Source organism: Alternaria atra, assembly GCF_907166805.1.
Source record: "Alternaria atra isolate CS162 genome assembly, contig: 20, whole genome shotgun sequence".
Classification (NCBI taxonomy): Eukaryota; Fungi; Ascomycota; class Dothideomycetes; order Pleosporales; family Pleosporaceae; genus Alternaria; species Alternaria atra.
This window is the reverse complement of record NW_025091318.1, coordinates 296,336-314,471: the sequence shown is the minus strand read 5'-3', so window position 1 is coordinate 314,471 and position 18,136 is coordinate 296,336. Positions and strand designations below refer to the sequence as shown.

The following is an 18,136-nucleotide window of genomic DNA, read 5'->3' as shown; positions in this document are numbered from 1 at the left end:
ACGCGCCCTCCTGGATGCGATCTGACGGACTAAAAGCAGCAGATTGGGCGGTGATAACTGAGTATATTGAGGTGTTGAAGCCGCTTAAGGAGGCCACAAAACGCCTTGAGGCGCGCGGCAAACAAGGAAGCTTTGGAGCTATATATGATGTTATCCTAGTATTTGAATACGTAATTGGAGCTTACGAGGCGATACTTAGGACCTACGATCATGTTGACTTTAACGCTTATCCTGAGGCTCTAGAAGATCACCTCGCGATTAACCTTAATGCTGCCTGGCGCAAGGCTAACGATTACTACACTAAGCTTGATGCCTCGCCCGCCTACTATAGCGCAACTTGCCTTTACCTATACTACAAGAACTACTGCTCAAACAGCTAGCGTGACAAGCCTTACTAGATTGTCTTAAACGAGGCAGAGTTGCAGCAACTGTAGGCACAATACAAGCCTATATCGCAGCTAATTACGCGCCTGAGGCCGCCGCGATTAGGCGGTATTAACGACGCAATTGCTGCGCTCGTTAACGTCGAGCCCGCAAACGAGGTGGATATATTAAAGATAGATAAGCTTGATCGCTGGCGGCGATATGAGCTACCGTGGACAAAAGAGCAGTTTGAGCAGGAGGGCAATCTAATTAAGTATTGGATCAGCCTGCGATCGCGATATCTAAATCTATCGCGATTGGCCATCGATCTGCTCACTATACTAGCTAGCAGCTGTCAATGTGAGCGCCTGTTTAGCGAGCTTGGCGACCTATTAGAGCCTCGCAGGCGGAAGATCGGATCTTAGCTGCTAGCGGCTATCCAATGTACCTGGAGTTGGAGAAGAGCAGGTTTTAAGCCTCCTCATAACTAGGAAGATAGTCTTACTGACTAGGAGATGATTAGTATCTACAACATATGTGAGTGGGAGAACAATGACTAGAGGTAGCTATATAAGATCGCTCTAGATCGCATACCAAACATGATTAAGAGCATTAATCTTTAATCAATTACGACTCTAAAACAGCTTCAATCAAGTCAATCTCAATCGCGACCTTATAAAACTTCAATCAAGCTCAATCGGCTGCCTCAGATTGATTGACTTGATTGATGGCATGTCTGCTGACTAGGCTTTAAAGCACAGGGGTGACGAACTTGAAGTCCGAGTAGTTGCTACCATTTTCGTTGTATTTCAAATCGTATTCCCTCATTCCCGGCGTCAAGATTGTATGGTAATAGTCTCTGTATTCGATTGGTGAGATAAGATGCGGTGACTCGGATCAAGGATTCAAGAATCGATCGTACCAGGACTGTCGATCGTGCTCTAGTTCGGTCACGACGCTGACCAGCGGGCGGGGATATTGCGCGAGTTCGAGTGCGGTGAAGACAGTGGGGTATTCGTCCATCACCGGCGTGTACATAGTCCGCACTGAAGAGCATCTCGCGAAGTTCTTCGAGCATTCCGCCAGGATGTAGATGGCCTCCGGGGAATTGGCGAAGTTACGCGCCTCCTCAAGATACAGGTATGGAATGCGCGCATTTTCTTTATGACGATAGATTTCAGTACCTTGAGTATAGATAATCGATCGTGGTAGTATGGACTCGATTCCCGAGATAAGGAGCATTGCTGATTGCAAGCAGAACATTGGGGGATTTGTTCGTCAGCTTGATGGCAATACGGTCTAGCATTTCTCCATAGAGAATCCTAGCATTGAATGGGGTTTCCTGGTAGATAACCTTGCAAGTACTTCGTAGGGACTTGAAACCCTAAGGAAGCCCGCCACGATGTTAAGCATCTTCCAAGCTGATGAAGCGACATATCCTACTAAGAGATTCTGGTGGCAGGGTGAGTAGCGTCATGGATGGGAAACTGTAGCTGCGTTGGATGAGTTTTGCGAAGAGACTTCGAAATTAATGAGGTGGGTGAATTTCGCACGGTCGAGATCTTCAGTTGGTGGTACGGCATCGGTAATTCCAGAGGTCGACAGAGGGTGAGGTGCTCCTATGTCAAGCCGGGAAGAGCTGCCTATCAAGCAAGTGGACCATGGTCAAGGGCGTTGCCTAGTGCTTCACTCATATTTGAGCAAATTGCACGAACCCGAGAGTCCAACATGTAGCCATTGTCGCCACAAGTGAAAAGACTAATAAAAGACTAGACTTGAGCGTATCTGGATCTTGCTGTCATATAGTACTTCGATCCGCTTCAGTTTTGGAAGTGCGATTCTCAAGCACTTGAGTAGACTCCACCTGCCTTAATGCAACTTCTCTCGTACAGGGCAGCTCGAAAAGATCCGCTATTTAATGAGTTAGCAAAGAGATGGGAACTTGAGCGCGACAACAAAAAGAAGCTCATTTCTAGTGAGTTCTATCTTGCTCAGGTAAATACCGAATAGACTGCAAAGGCATACGCTATTACCTTCCCAATAGAGTTGTAACACAGACTACGTTGTATACCTTTAGGGCATGGTTTTGAATCTAAGGGTACAACTTATTAAAAAATGAGCTTCTTCATACTAGTCTGCTATCAATCTGATCTGGTCATTCCTCCTCATTGTTTCATTCCCTGGTTCTTCTCAGTTCCTTGTGACATCGCAGTGAAACCACATTGATGCCGCATACAAACCTCAATATGTGCACTTTCCACAGTAGCCACAATCGTCAGCGGAACAAGCAGTATAGTCTGGCTCTGTCCCCGCATCGTCGGAGTCCATGTCGGGGTCATATCTGTCATCGATGCCGATACCGCCGTCATCATATTCGAATTCGTCGGAAGCATCATCATGGGTAGAGATAATACTCGTCTCAATCTTCTCCCACCGGTCTACCAAGTCCGCAGGCAACGCGTGCACGCCGTCTCCGTACTGGACTCGGATCTCCAATCGATCCGTTCCGGAGCAATACACTTCGAGCAACTTGCTCGCATTGCTCCTGGCGATGTCAACAATCTTGTCGAGAAGTGTGGCAAAGCGGCGAATGGCGTCCCTATTATCCCTGGCCCAGGCTTGTACATCGTTTTTGACATCTTGCACACGTATGTCTTCGAAGAGACCAGCGCCATCGTGATAGGCGACGATAAAGTTGGATATCTGTTTGATCCATATTGCCGGGTAGATGTCACTCATATCGATGTCTCTCTTGTGCTTGCCTGAGCGCGTTTTCAGGTCGAATATAGATTGCTGTGATACTGCGGACCCGCCATGTTTGATCTTCACTGCATCCGGCTTGCTGATTGTAGTATTGGATGGCTGGCTGATAGCTGTTTCTTGGAGTGCTTGAAGAAGATCATGTTGGTTCACAGCAGTCTTCGCAGGTGCAGTATCGTTGACTGCTGGAGTCTCTCGGATGTAGCCATCGCTCTCGAAACGTACAAGGCAATTCAAGCCTCCAAACTTATATCGTATGATGCGTTGGTGAGTTTCAGAACCTTTAACACTGTGCTCCCATGTGGTGTATGCCTCTGGAAAAGTATGACCGAAGCCTCTGATGTCTTTGATGACCTCTTTAGGGTCATTTTCCTTTCGTACGAAGAACACAGTTTCACCGATGACCTCTACGTTGAAACGGAAAGCTTTGTCGATACCGCGGGTGAAGCGCAGGAGGTTACCGAGAGTGCTCCCACATGCGAAAAGATCGGTGCTCGCCGCGTCGAACTCAGGGTTGGTCTCCACAATGGCATGCACGACAGGTGCCATTGGATAGTTGGGATATTTAGCGGCGTTGGGGTCACGGAAGTATTGTCCGCTGTCTTCCTTCAAGCGCTGTGGTACATGAAGTGGTGTCCATTGAGGAGGTTTGCCTAAATTTATTAGTTCGGACTCGCACCTGCTGGAGAGAAATTACCTGGAATGACGATGGTAGGTACTTCGTCGTCGAGCCAGTTGTACGATGCGACATATTGACAACCAGATATTTCTGTGAGGTCGGCTGGTTTCAAGCTTAGATCCGAGCTGCGAAACTCCTTGACAAGGTCTCCAAGCGGATATGTCTCAAGGTCAGGTTTCATCGGCTCCCTGGTCTTCGTGAAGAACGGAGCTCTTCCGCCGCGGCCTCGCCCTCTCCGTGGAGCAAAGCCACCTCTACTGCTGCCTAAGAATGAAGCCATGGAAGTCGTTACGGCACAGTGTTGAATGATTTCAGGCGATAAAAAGCGCAAGGCTGAATGTTGCACCGGACAGAAAGCGATACGCCGACTTCAAGTAGGTGATGATGCCTGAGACAAGGCTGAGTTCGTGTGGCGTGGTTTGCTCAACCTGCAGGTCGCACAATGCATGTCTGGCAGACCTCAATTCGTCCAGAGGTCACCAGAGCATGCACACAGCTAAAGCTCGCTGCTTTACCGCATAGCGACTGCGACTGTCTTCCAATCATTCCCACAGCCGGTTATCAGAGAATCATCGTGCATGAGTTGGGCTTTGGTGTGGCCTTCCTTCTACCAACTCTGAAAGCTCAAAAGGGCCAAAGATCTCCTTTGTAGCGTAATAGAACATCGGCAGATTTCAGCCTTTATCAACAATTGATATTTTACACTATACAAACCTCACACATGGCGGACCAAGAGGCAGCAGCGAAGCGAGCCGCGGGGCTGACAAAGCTCTTCAACGCTATCATCCACGGCCGTCGCGATATCAAGACGGCGGGTGATGGTAATCGGTTTTTGGAAGCATTGTGTTCACAGGAAGACGCATCGAAGTGTGTGGAGTGTCTGATCACGTCTTCGGCAGGGTTAGCAGCGGTCTCTGTCGCCTTCAGGTTGACACGTGAGAGCACGTTCCTCAACGGCTTGGCAACCTCCGTCATGTTCCGACTCTCCGAGCCATCTGTCAAGCAACTCTATGGCGGCCAGTTCCTGCAACGCGTCCTCGAACAAATTGTGCAACCTCCTACATTCTGGAATACACTCGTTGAGGCACATAATGCTCGTGTGCTTTCCAGCGATGCCACGCGTGCTTTCGCGTGGCTGTTACTAGAGCTGCTGTACGGTCGCTCCGAGGATATTCCAGACGTGCGCGACATTGCAGAGCGCGTCACTAACAACGGATCTTTCATAAACTCAGACTCCCTGGATGTTCGCAATTTAGGGTACAAGATCAAGCACGTCTTAGACAGCACATCCGATGAGTCCACCGACGGTCCGGGCGGGCGACACGACAATGACTTTGCTCAAATCCACAAGATCAAGCTCCTACCGACGCCAGACGAATTCGCATCTTCCGAACATCCTTTCTACAGACGTGCAGATTCTATCGCATCTGCTGCACCGGAGAGCCGCGGTCTAACGCATGTTGACAACCAATTTCGCCTGCTTCGCGAAGATCTTCTGGGTGAGCTGCGTAACGATTTCCAGATCGCTAGTGGTCAGAAGAAAGGACGACGAAAGATAATCCTCGAACATCTGAAGTATGCCGGTATCGACTGCGGACCGGAGACGAAGCGCAAGCCTTGCTCGCTAAAACTTCTGTGCCCGGACGATGTTCCACAACTGCGCAACGTCAGGGCCGTTGATCGCAAGAAGTACCTCGCTGACCACAAAAACGTACTAAAGCATCAGTCACTCGGCTGCCTCATGAGCAACGGTAAGATTATCGCATTCGCAACTGTGGACCGCGATGAAGACCTGCTTGCTAAGCAACCTGCCATCGTCGTGCTGCGAGTGGCCGACGCTAGCTCATTTGGCAAGGTGTTGATGGCATGCAATCTCGCCGCAGATCTCTGCTTTGTGCAAGTAGATACTGCTGTATTTGCGTATGAGCCTATTCTCAAATGTCTTCAGTCCTTGACCGAACTGCCACTGGAGGACCAGCTCCTCAGCCTCACCCCAAGTTCCACTGAAACAGTGTCTGGTATCCAGCCGACCAAGACCATCAACGCCATTCGCGACCGTTGGGAAGAAGATCTCCAAAACATCATTGGAAGTACACATTCAATCAAACTTGATCAGGCCCAAGCAGACTCTCTGCTAACTGGTCTGCTAAAGAGAGTCAGCCTCATTCAAGGCCCACCAGGAACTGGCAAAAGCTTCATCGGCGCACTCATCGCAAAGATATTACACGATCATACCAAAGAAACTATGCTCATCCTCACATATACGAATCATGCTCTGGATCAATTTCTGGACGACATCCAAAAGGCCGGCATCCCAGCTAGTTCGATCGTGCGACTAGGATCAAAGTCGAATGCCAATACCCGTGCACTCACCATCAGAGAGCAGCCAAACAACTACAAGATGACTAGACAAACATGGGCCATGATCCAAGAACAAAAGGCAGAAGCGGAATCTTACCATGACGCCCTAATCACAAAAATGTCATCATTTGCTTCTACACGTCTCAGCGAACAGATGCTTCTCGATTTCTTAGAGTTCTCTGATTATTCGGAATACTTCGATGCGTTCGTTGTACCCAACAATGAAGACGGCATGACGGTAATGGGGAAGAAGAACAAACGCGTCGACAAGTACTATCTAGTCAAGAGATGGGTCAAGGGTGAGAATGCGGGTGTCTTTTCCGATCATGCAATGCAAACATACCCTCACGTTTGGAACGTCCAGCCGCAGATCCGCCTTGGACTTCAAGTGCAGTGGAACAGAACGATCCTCGAAGAACGAGTCACTGAGATCAGCACGCTTGCCGACAAGTACAACAAGTGTCGTGCCCAGATCGACCGATTATTCCGTGAGAAGAACTTCCACGTACTTAGTCAGAAACGCATCATAGGGTGCACTACCACGGCGGCAGCCATGTACACCGACGAAATTCGGAAGGCATCACCTGGCATCGTTTTAGTGGAAGAAGCTGGAGAGATCCTAGAAAGCCATATACTCACAGCTCTGACTCCGACCACGAAGCAACTCATCCTGATTGGCGATCACAAGCAGCTACGGCCTAAAGTCAACAACTATGCCTTGACTGTAGAGAAAGGGGATGGGTACAATCTTAACGTCTCCCTATTTGAGCGTCTCGTACTCAGCGGAGTTCCCCATACCACCCTCAGCAAGCAGCATCGTATGCGTCCTGAGATCTCATCTCTTGTCAGATCACTTACCTATCCGGAATTGGAAGATGCTGAAAAGACTCAAGGTCGACCGGATCTACGCGGGTTTCAAAGCAACGTCATATTCGTGTCACATTCGCGCCCTGAGCTCAACGCAATCCAGATTGCCGACCGCCGTGATGGTGGCGCAAACTCCAGTAAGGAGAATTTGTATGAGGCTGAGATGGTGCTGAAATGCGTACGATACCTTAGTCAGCAGGGCTATGGCACGGAAGACATCGTGGTATTGACACCTTACCTGGGTCAGCTGTACCTACTGGTCAATACTCTGTCCAAGGACAACGACCCCATCCTAAATGATTTGGATTCTCACGAGCTGATCCAAGCGGGTTTAATCACACCAGCTAGCGCAAATATCTCCAAGCGCAAGCTTCGCATATCAACTATTGACAACTACCAAGGAGAAGAAAGCGATATCGTCATCGCATGCCTTACACGAAGTAACGATGGTGGAGATATCGGTTTCATGTCTTCTCCTCAGCGTGTCAATGTATTACTTTCGCGAGCGCGAAATGGTTTGATCATGATTGGCAATGCAGACACGTTCATGAATAGCCGTAAAGGCAAGGAAGTATGGATACCGCTTATGGACCAGTTGAAGCGAGATGGCCACGTTTACGATGGCTTTCCAGTCAAATGCGAGCAGCATCCAGACAAAACCGCACTCTTGACTGAGAGAGAGCACTTCGATACGGTTTGTCCAGACGGTGGCTGTTCTGAGCCTTGTGGCAAACTGCTCAACTGTGGCATCCATTCCTGTCCTCATCGATGCCATCAGTTGCAGGACCACTCGCGGATGAATTGCAAAGTCATCATCTCCTCAATCTGTCCCAGTGACCATAAGACCACAAGAAAGTGCCATGATAAGGCCACGGCATATTGCCGGAAATGTGAAGCCGAGGTGCGAGCGCGAGAGAAGAAACGACAACGGGACCACGAGCTAGACAAAGAGCGGGAGGCTAAGCAACACGCATACGCCGCGCAACTAATCGAGATCGAGGAACAGATCCAGCATCAGAAGCGTGTTCTAAAAGAGCAGGCTGAGGACAGAGACCGACAGCAAGCGCTCGAGCAGAAGAAGCAGGATCTTCGCAACCTGCAGGAGAGGACTCAAAATCCTAGAAAGCCACCAGTTCCAGCATTTTCAACAACTCAAACCACGACGACACCACCGAACGATGCCTCAAGAAGACAAAGCGAGAAGGCACCGCCCAACCTGACGCCGGATCACAGTGACAAGAGTACAGTCAACTCCAGAGCAACTTCGCCAGATCGGAACCAGGACCAGGACCAATCCGATTGGGATAAGAGTGAAGCAAGAGATGATTGGGAATGGCAGAAGAGATACGAGGGTGCAGAGAACGATGCTCTCGACTGCCTGATACCTATGATAGGGCTAGAGTCTGTTAAGCAGCAGTTCCTCGCGATCAAAGTCAAAGTTGATACAGTCGTGCGCCAAGGAGTATCGCTCAAGGGAGAGCGCTTCGGTGCAGCCCTGCTAGGCAATCCTGGAACAGGGAAAACGACAGTGGCTAGACACTACTCCAAGTTTCTAGTGAAGGTAGGAGCTCTCCCTGGTGACCATTTCATTGAGAGCTCTGGATCAGCTCTCGCGAACGATGGCGTATCCGCTTGCAAAGCCCACATCGATAAGATACTCGAAGAAGGCGGTGGTGTGTTCTTCATCGATGAAGCATATCAGCTGGTATCTGGGAATAGTCCTGGTGGCAAAGCAGTGTTGGACTATCTGCTTGCCGAAATTGAGAACCTAACCGGCAAAGTTGTCTTTGTGCTGGCGGGCTACCACAAGCAAATGGAAGCCTTCTTTGCTCACAACCCCGGCATCCCGAGCCGTATACCAATCCGAATGGAGTTCCAAGACTACGAAGACCGCGAATTGCAACAGATCTTCTGCCAGTACATAGATAAGAAGTATCATGGGCACATGAAGATTGAAGGCAGTATGAACGGCCTCTACGTGCGTATCGCCGCGCGACGCATCGGCCGGGGTCGGGGCCGCGATGGCTTTGGTAATGCTCGTGAAGTCCAGAATAAGATCGCACAGATTACTGAGCGCCAAGCCAGGCGACTGCGGAAAGAGAGACGAGCCGGCAAGATGCCGAATGATCATATTCTCACTAAAGAGGATTTGATAGGGCCAGAGCCTTCGTCGGTGCTCAAGAATAACGCCACATGGATAAAGCTGCAGAAGCTTACCGGCTTGGCCTCCGTCAAGGAGTCGGTACAAGTTCTTCTTGACGGGATACAGATGAACTATCAGCTCGAACTGCAAGAGAAGCCCATCATCCAATACTCGCTTAACCGCTGCTTCATCGGCTCCCCAGGAACAGGCAAGACTACCGTAGCCAAGCTCTATGGCCGCATTCTGGCTGACATTGGGCTTCTTTCCAACGGTGAAGTTGTTGTAAAAAGCCCAGCGGATTTTGTCGGCAGTGTGCTAGGGGGCTCGGAAGCTAACACGAAAGCCATCCTGGCGTCCACTGTCGGCAAAGTTCTCATCATCGATGAGGCTTACATGTTGGCTAGTGGTGCTGCTGGTGATCCCTACAAAGCCGCAGTCATCGACACCATCGTTGCCGAAGTCCAGAGCACTGCAGGTGAAGACCGGTGCGTACTCCTGTTGGGATACAAGGACCAGATGGAAGAGATGTTTCGAGACGTCAACCCTGGCCTCGCAAGGCGATTCCCGCTGGAGTCTGCGTTCGTCTTTGAAGACTTCAACGACACTGAGATCCGTCAAATCTTTGACTTTAAACTCAAGGGAATCGGGTTCAATGCGACAGACCAAGCCAAGAAGGTAAGAATCAGTGGCGGGCGACATTTATTGACGCTAACTTATTTCTTTCCAGGTCGCTATGGAAGTTGTACAGCGTGCGCGTAACCGTCCAAACTTCGGCAACGCAGGCGAAGTCGATATCATCTTAGATCGTGCGAAAGCAGTACACCAGAAGCATATCACTTCCGCCAAAGTGAAGCAGTTTGGCGTGTTCGAGGCTATCGACTTTGACCCGGATTTTGATCGCGGTGAGCGTGCAGCTACTGAACTTTCGGCCCTATTTCAAGATGTAGTAGGATGCGGAGAACTCGTCAAACAATTTCGAGGCTACCAAACCACCGCGGCCAATATGAAGGCTCTCGGGATGGACGCTAGAGAACAGCTGCCTTTCAGCTTCCTCTTCAAGGGACCGCCCGGTACTGGCAAGACTACTACAGCTGCAAAGATGGGCAAGATCTTCTACGACATGGGCTTCCTCAGTCAGGCGAAGGTTGAGGAATGTTCCGCTACCGATTTGATCGGACAGTATGTGGGCCAGACTGGACCAAAAGTGCAGAAGCTGATGGAGAAGGCTATGGGTAAAGTGCTCTTCATCGATGAGGCATACCGGCTTGCAGAAGGCGGGTTCGCCACTGAAGCGATGGACGAGCTCGTCGACTGCCTGACCAAACCAAAGTTTGCGCAGAAGCTCGTAGTTATCCTAGCCGGCTATGACAAGGATATCGATCGACTGATGAGCATGAACCCTGGTCTTACCAGTCGCTTCCCCGAAACGGTCATGTTCAAGCATCTCAACCCGGAGATATGTCTGGAGCTCCTTGTCAAAGATCTGCAGAAGAAAAAGAAGAAGGTGTCACTTGATCTCTCGGTCATTGATACGCCAACACCGGAACTACAACGACAACTGCTGCAGCTCTTTGGCAACTTATCAGTACTGGAATCGTGGGGTAACGCTCGCGACGTCAAATCGCTCGCCAAGAGCATGTTTCAAGCACTCGTCTCTACGGCTGTGCTTCCGATCACTAGTCTTGTGCTGACGGAGACGGTCGTTATCCAAACCATGGAAAAGATGTTGGAGGAGCGTTCACGACGAAACGCCGCTGTGGGCACGAGCCGTTTCGACCAACCAATGCCTCTACGTTCGATGCCACAGCCACAGACGCAGAACCCTGCGCCACCAGCTGCGCGAGGCCCAGAGATCGCGACGAACACCGCCCCACCACCAGCTGTACTCAACACGGACAAGCAAGAAGACAAACCGAAGTCGACTGAGGAGAAATTCGAACCCGCAGCAGAGCCGGAAGACCCTCTCGACTCCATCTTCCAAGCCAAACGCGACCCTGGAGTTTCCGACGAAGTATGGGAGCAACTCGAGCGTGATAAACACGCCATGGTCGCCAAGGAGCGCGAATTTCGTCGCATGCAAGTAGAAAAGCGACAGTATGAAGAGCGTATCAAGGAGTTCATCCGTGCGGAGAGGGCCGCTGCTGATGAAGAGGAGCGACGTATTCGCGAGCAAGCGCGCATCGCAGCTGAACTGGAGAGACGGCGTCGCGACGAGGAGTTGGCGGCTATTGAGAAGAAGCGACAGGAAGAGATGGAAAGGCAGAAGAAATTGAAGGTTTTGGGGCCTTGTCCGATGGGGTATATGTGGATCAAGCAGGCTAGTGGGTATAGGTGTGCGGGTGGGAGTCATACGCTTTCTGATGCTAGTATTGATGCGTTTTGTCGCTGAGGGGAGGGGTGATAGAGTGCACAGGCAATTGAGAAGAGAAAGCAATACAACAAGACTGAGTAAATAAAGCAGTCTTACTTTACAAATAACAACAACTCTGTGTCGAACTCTGTGCTACCGTCATGACGAGCATCAATGATCGTGGACTACAGAATTATCTCGACTATCACGTTTCTTTAGCTTCTTCCCAGGCCTCAGCAACGACGCAGTTGAACTCGTTCCTTGTTCATCCAACCCACCCGTGCTCTCGCTGTTATACCATTGAAAAGTCACCATGATATTGCGACTAGCAGCAACCATTGTACTTGCTTCCATGAGCCCTTCCACCTTGTCTTCACCCGCGTCCTTGCCAAAAGGCTGTACCGGCAAACCTTTAGAATCCCGTGGTGCGATGTCCTGGCCGTAAATGAGTAGCGGTAGGATACTTTCTTTCCAGATAGGTATGCTGTGCCGACGTTGCCAGTTTGTGATGATCGTCCACATAGAGAGGATGAATGTGATAAAGGTAAGGCAGATGGGAAGGAGCAGCCACTTTGTGCGCATTGAAACGCAGATTTTTGTTTCCCATGCTTTCCCACGCACGAAGTCCAAGCGCGAGGGCTCAGCTGTGGAAAATTGTTGGACCTCGCCGCCGTGTTGAAAGCGAAATCTGTTAGTCATGGCGTTTGCGATGGAATCGAAAGTACTCGCGACGCTGGAATAGGTTGTGTCGCTCGTACGCAGCGATCGGAGTACTGTATCCACACCTACAGTAGACAAGTAAGATCCACTGTTTTCTCTATAAGAGGCCGCGTTTTTCGAGCAAATTACAGACGTGTCGCAGGTATTCTTCACACTTGTACGTATTGTCGCAGTCGACATCATGACGTTCTAGTACCCTCGAGAAGATGAACGTATTACCGCCATATAGGATCCCAGAAGCTTCATGATGTACCTAGTGATATCATGACAACAAAACGAGCCCCTCGTGGAAACCGTGCCGGAATACTTGGTTGTTTCCGAGTTCATTCTCATATCTGTCGCAGTATTCGTTCGAATGTTGACCCTTGGCGTGGTTGTGGTATTCCAAGTCTCCATACTCTCTTCGTGTCGAACATGGCGCATGAAAAGCATCCACGTTATGGAGCAGGACCGAATCTTCGTATTTGAACAAGAGCTGGTACACGTGATTACGAATTTCCGGGGGTAGCGTGGTAAGGAACGACACAGCGGCTGGGTCAGCTTGTGGGGGGATAGTTTAAGGATTCTGTATGATGTTGATATCAATTTGCTGATCGCAGTATTACCAATGTAGTCGGTGGGTTAATCGGTTATTGATATTTGGTCAGCGGAGATCGATGAACTTTGCTGGCAGGGGCGATAGGGTAGTACTAGGCAGCCAGTCCGAGCATGGAAGGAACGTGCGGAATGAGGGTGAGAGTAAGCCTGCTCACAAGGTCACGACAGGTACCAAGTGGTATAGTGTGCCATGGCAGCACGTACAAATCGAGTTCAAACAACTCCTGCCCACGATCACTTCTTTTCGCACTCGACTCGCCCGAACCGACATCTAAGCCCTTCGTACTCGAGACTCGGACTTACAGGATAGCATGCGAAACGATACCAAGACAACATCCAAGTTCATCAGGATCTCATTAACCCATCATCATAATTAATCATAAAACCCCAGAATCTTGTTCGCCCTATCCAGAATAACCCTCTCACCAGGCCCTAATCCCGCAGCCGCACTATCCCACTCTTGCAACCCCATAGCCTGACAACCCTCGTCGCCAACCAATGCATGCATATCCTCAGCCTTGATACGCCCAACATGCTCGCTCTCACCAACACCACCGCCAAAATCAGGACTCGGGGTTCCATTAACGAAGTTCTGGCGCTGGCGCACAAGGTAATTCGCGTTATCTTCAGTCATAGGACACGCTGGGATATACAGCACGCTAGAGTCAGACTTGCCTGCATGTGTCTTATCGACACTATGGATGGTATCGCAGTGCCATGCGACATAATCGCCAGGCCTGACCGTGGGCATATGGATCATGGATTTTTGCAGGTTAAGATGCGGATGCAGGAGGTGTGATAGCTCCTGACCACGACCTGGCGTTGCGCCATGTACCCATGCGTTCTGTGTTGTATCCATTTCCCAATTATCCGACGCGAGGAAGTCTGCTGAGTTGGTGATGGCTTCGGAAGTTGTTTGCGCACCAGGATCGACGCCTCGTTTCGGGGAGAAGAAGGGTCGAAGGAGGTAATATGCGGTGGCTTTGGCTAATAGCGGGTTGACCAAAAGCGTGCCTTCGAATGGTCCTGTTGTGGAGAGCGATAACCAGCCTTGGAACATGCGGAACGCGCTGCATGCTCCTACGCCCTGGTGGAGGTCTGAGACGACCGGAAGACGGCAGCTGGCTTCCCAAGGGTCAAAGTCCTCCCAGCGTCCTTTCCATACCGAGTCGTAGACTTTTCCAAGCCCGTATCCTTCTTCGTCCCAACGTTCTACACTGCCGCCGTCGACGTGAGGCCCCAATGCGAACTTGGCGTCACCGGGCAAGCGCATGCGCAAGCGATCCGCGTAGCTTATCGGATGTTTCGTGGAGAGCGGGATATTTGGGTTGAGGCTATGCCAGTATGACATGAGGAAGCGGTGCGTTTTGAGGAGGTTCGGATTACCGCGTGCGAGCATTTGGGTACGCGACCAGTACAATTCGAAGACTTGAGGGTTATCGGCTGGAAAAGCTGCCAGATGGTCAGTCAAGGTTACCTCTCCAAGATGAATGCAGACGAACCCTTTGTCTGAGGATTCTGGCGAATATATTCCCTCAGGTCTTCCTTCCACTGCAGCGCTTCCTGCTCGGGTACTACATTCCTTATGACGGCAACACCTCTCTTGCGCAGCTCGCTGCTAAAGGACTCTGGCGCATTATCGATGTCTTTGAAGTCAATCTCTGGAATGACTTTGCTGCCTTGCCCAACTATGAGCGGAATCTCGTCGCGAAGCGTCCGAAGGAGGCGTTCCCAGGACTCTCGTATTTCGCTTTCGTGTCCCCGGATCAGACGGCTTTTGAGGTCGGCATATTCGGGTGTCAGAGGTGTGAACTCCTGTCCTGAGAGCGATGCGAAAGCATCGGATATGTCACCTGCGCGCTTCTGTGCTTGTGTCGCAGCGGTGCGCAGTTGTGTTGTGGCGCGTCTCGTCGGAGATCGGATGGTTCGAAGCGCGGAGAGCATCATCGTGGGGAGTTGTTGGATAGCTATTCGATTGACTCAATGCTGTATCATGATCCTGTTCATCCCCAGCAGCCACCCATTATATACTGTTGCTTGCGCCGAGGTTGCAACAGGCTTCACTGTGGTTCCGACAGAGTGATGAAGTTCAAGCTGTTGAGACAAGATACTGTATATTCGGAAGCTCTTCTCAATTAGGTATAGCGCTGTTTTCGAGCTCTTGCAGCCCACCATTTTCGCAACTACCACTACATGCAGAGCAAGGCTCCCGCCATCTCCATCTTGGATCGTCATCAGTTTCTAGACTCACGAATGAGATGATGAGGAACATACTCTTCAGCGTAACATATTAGCTGTTAGTGGTCGGAAGGGAAACGACCGCTTCAACTTGCCCAGTACCCCGCCATCCCACTCCTCCAAGTATCACCTCAGCCGAAGACGAATTCCGCGCCACGCCTAGCAGGTTAATAGCCAGGCTGAATCGGCGGCCCGTAGTCCCACTGACCGCCCTGGTCATTGTAGACCCTCGCGGGCAGAATCGACGTAAAAGTATAGCTTCGTCATGTGGGATGAAGCTACAACACTCAAGTGATCGCAACTATGAGCGGGGTCAATGGTCGAAGGAGCCATTGACGACACAGAGAAATCGGCTACAGCCCGCTTGAGCTTGACGGAGCCTTACCAAGTTCCTCATATGTCTTACGGCGCGTCTGTTAAGGTCTTGTCGACGCGTGAGGACGGTTACGGCGGGACGTTCTCCGCAGCCATTGCTGTGTCCACGTATATGAAGTATAGGTGTCCCGTTGCTGCGGGTAGCTTTCAGTTCTTTTTCTAAATTGTGAGCTTAAGCATACTTACTGCTTAACTACAAAACCGCCATGTCGCAGTCGTACTTGCCGAAAGATTTCCTGTGGGGATTTGCAACAGCAAGGTTCGTTTGACCCAGGACCTTCTCCACTCCCAAGAGGACCTAAGTACCCCGCCACGATGTATCGTTTTGGGGGCCGCTTTGTTGTCGCATACTGAGTTTCTGAACCTGCAGTTACCAAATCGAAGGCGCACCGCATGAAGATGGCCGTGCCGATTCTATTTGGGACACCTTCTGCCGCATCCCGGGCAAGATTGCTGGCGGAGAATCTGGAGATGTTGCATGCGACTCCTACCACCGCACTGACGAGGACATTGCTCTCTTGAAGGATATCGGCGCAAAGTCTTACCGTTTTTCCCTCTCGTGGTCCCGCATCATACCACTCGGCGGACGCAACGACCCCGTAAACGAGAAGGGTCTGCAGTACTACATCAAGTTGGTCGACGATCTCCGTGCCGCAGGCATCGAGCCGATGATAACGCTGTTTCATTGGGATCTCCCAGACAACCTGCACAAGCGATATGGGGGCATGCTGAACAAGGACGAGTTCGTGAAGGATTACGAGAACTACGCCAGGGTGTGTTTCAAGGCTTTCGGTTCGAAGGTAAAATATTGGATCACCTTCAACGAGCCGTGGTGCAGCTCCATTCTCGGATATGGCACCGGCCTTTTTGCTCCCGGTCGTTGCAGTGATCGGAGCAAGAGCGCAGAAGGTGACAGCTCGAGGGAGCCGTGGATCGTCGGACACTCGCTCCTCATTGCTCATGGTGCGGCAGTCAAGGCCTACCGTGATGACTTCAAATCCAAGGATGGAGGCCAGATTGGGATTACGCTCAACGGTAAGTGACCAGCACGTGGCTCGCGTATACCGTATTACAGTGGACCGACCCCACGCATATCAAGCCCGTGCGAGGATAGTAACAATCGGTCTGACGTCTGAGCATGAAAAACGTGTACTGATATGTCGTGTAGGCGACTGGACCGAGCCATGGGATCCAGAGGATCCGAAAGACCGTGAAGCCTGCGACCGAAAGATTGAGTTTGCCATCTGCTGGTTCGGCGACCCAGTGTACTTTGGCAAATACCCCGACTCGATGCGCAAGCAATTGGGCGATCGCCTACCTGAATTCACACCGGAAGAGGCGGCTCTGGTCAAAGGAAGCAATGACTTCTATGGCATGAACCACTACTGCGCCAATTATATTAGACACAAGGACACTGAGCCAGAACCTGAAGATCATGTCGGCAACCTGGACATTCTTTACCAGAACAAGAAGGGCGAATGGATCGGCCCAGAGACACAATCAGTCTGGCTGAGGCCGATGCCTTTGGGTTTCAGAAAGCTAATCAAGTGGCTCAGTGATAGATATGGCGGCCCGACCTTCTACGTGACAGAGAACGGTACCAGTCTCAAAGGAGAGAACGATCTCCCTCTTGAACAGCTGCTGGACGACGAGTTCCGCTGCGAATACTTCAGGGGATATATCGGAGCCTTGGCGGACGCTCATACCTTGGACGGTGTCGACGTCAGGGGTTATTCAGCATGGAGTCTCATGGAGTACGTTAATTCCATTCTTTCAACGTTTCTCACACCTGCAACCCCCCACCCCACTTCTCATATATGAGTTTCTTTTTTTCCAATGAGTGGTGGAGACTTTATTGTCCGCATTGTGGTTGCGCGTTCGCACCCAGGTAGATCATCTTTCTCTCCTAGCTTCAAACACTGGATCCTTGGTGCTCCAGCGGACACTGTGGAAAAGGCGTCATGACACACACTGACATAGTGTACCTGCAGCAACTTTGAGTGGGCCGAGGGCTACACGACACGTTTCGGCGTTACCTATGTCGACTACAAGGGTGGGCAGAAGCGCTATCCTAAGAAGAGCGCGCGCGAAATCTCGAAAATCTTTGACAAGTACATCAAAAAGGAGTAGATTCCGTTCGACAACGGGTGTGGCGTACGAGGGTTGTAGGTCGGATACGCATGCCATCGAATCAACGTCGAGATGGGCCAAGGGTTACAGACAGGGCCTTCTAGGAATTTTCTAGCGTCATGTATGTGGCATGTAGATGTGGATGTGGGACAATGTGGCATGCATTGCTCTAATGGGCTGTCTTTGTAGCTTACCATGTGCGGAAACCAATGCGATCCTCACTTTTCTCTACATGGATCTCGGAGGGATTGCATCTCTAGATAGTATCTTAGATCCGGATCATTGCGCCATCTTAGGCTCTGGGTAGCGACGACCACTGGGATGATGGTTGTGTATCTCCCGTGTTGGCCTCGCAATATTGATTCCGACGTTTTGAATGAACTCCCCATCTACGTACTAAGATCTATGGTACCGTGGTGCCCGAAGGTAGCGTGTACAGAATTTGGTTGAGTATCCACAATGGTGTCACGGTTGGGCATGGAAGAAGGATGCACAGCTGAAGGTGTGTCCCTGATGACCGAATAGGCGCGCCTCCCTCCTCGCCTGTTCTCTA

At 50.7% G+C, this 18,136-nt stretch overlaps 4 protein-coding genes across 4 annotated transcripts; 2 read left to right on the top strand and 2 right to left on the bottom strand.

Annotated features, from left to right (window-relative positions):
• Positions 1 to 2,604: 2,604 nt before the first annotated feature.
• On the bottom strand, positions 2,605 to 3,983 carry ALTATR162_LOCUS381 (uncharacterized protein; the record flags this gene model as incomplete). The annotated part of the gene is made up of 2 exons (XM_043307975.1): positions 2,605 to 3,776; positions 3,821 to 3,983. 2 exons carry the CDS (start codon positions 3,981 to 3,983, stop codon positions 2,605 to 2,607), a joined length of 1,335 nt encoding a protein of 444 aa, XP_043163910.1.
• A 540-nt stretch (positions 3,984 to 4,523) lies between these two features.
• Positions 4,524 to 11,562, top strand: ALTATR162_LOCUS380 (uncharacterized protein; the record flags this gene model as incomplete). The annotated part of the gene is made up of 2 exons (XM_043307974.1): positions 4,524 to 9,848; positions 9,901 to 11,562. The coding sequence occupies 2 exons, from the start codon at positions 4,524 to 4,526 to the stop codon at positions 11,560 to 11,562; spliced, it is 6,987 nt and encodes a 2,328-aa protein (XP_043163909.1).
• A 1,651-nt stretch (positions 11,563 to 13,213) lies between these two features.
• Positions 13,214 to 14,787, bottom strand: ALTATR162_LOCUS379 (uncharacterized protein; the record flags this gene model as incomplete). The annotated part of the gene is made up of 2 exons (XM_043307973.1): positions 13,214 to 14,292; positions 14,343 to 14,787. 2 exons carry the CDS (start codon positions 14,785 to 14,787, stop codon positions 13,214 to 13,216), a joined length of 1,524 nt encoding a protein of 507 aa, XP_043163908.1.
• Positions 14,788 to 15,659: 872 nt separating this feature from the next.
• ALTATR162_LOCUS378 (uncharacterized protein) lies at positions 15,660 to 17,583 on the top strand (the record flags this gene model as incomplete). Its single annotated transcript, XM_043307972.1, has 4 exons — positions 15,660 to 15,712; positions 15,824 to 16,488; positions 16,529 to 17,207; positions 17,445 to 17,583. 4 exons carry the CDS (start codon positions 15,660 to 15,662, stop codon positions 17,581 to 17,583), a joined length of 1,536 nt encoding a protein of 511 aa, XP_043163907.1.
• Positions 17,584 to 18,136: the final 553 nt, after the last annotated feature.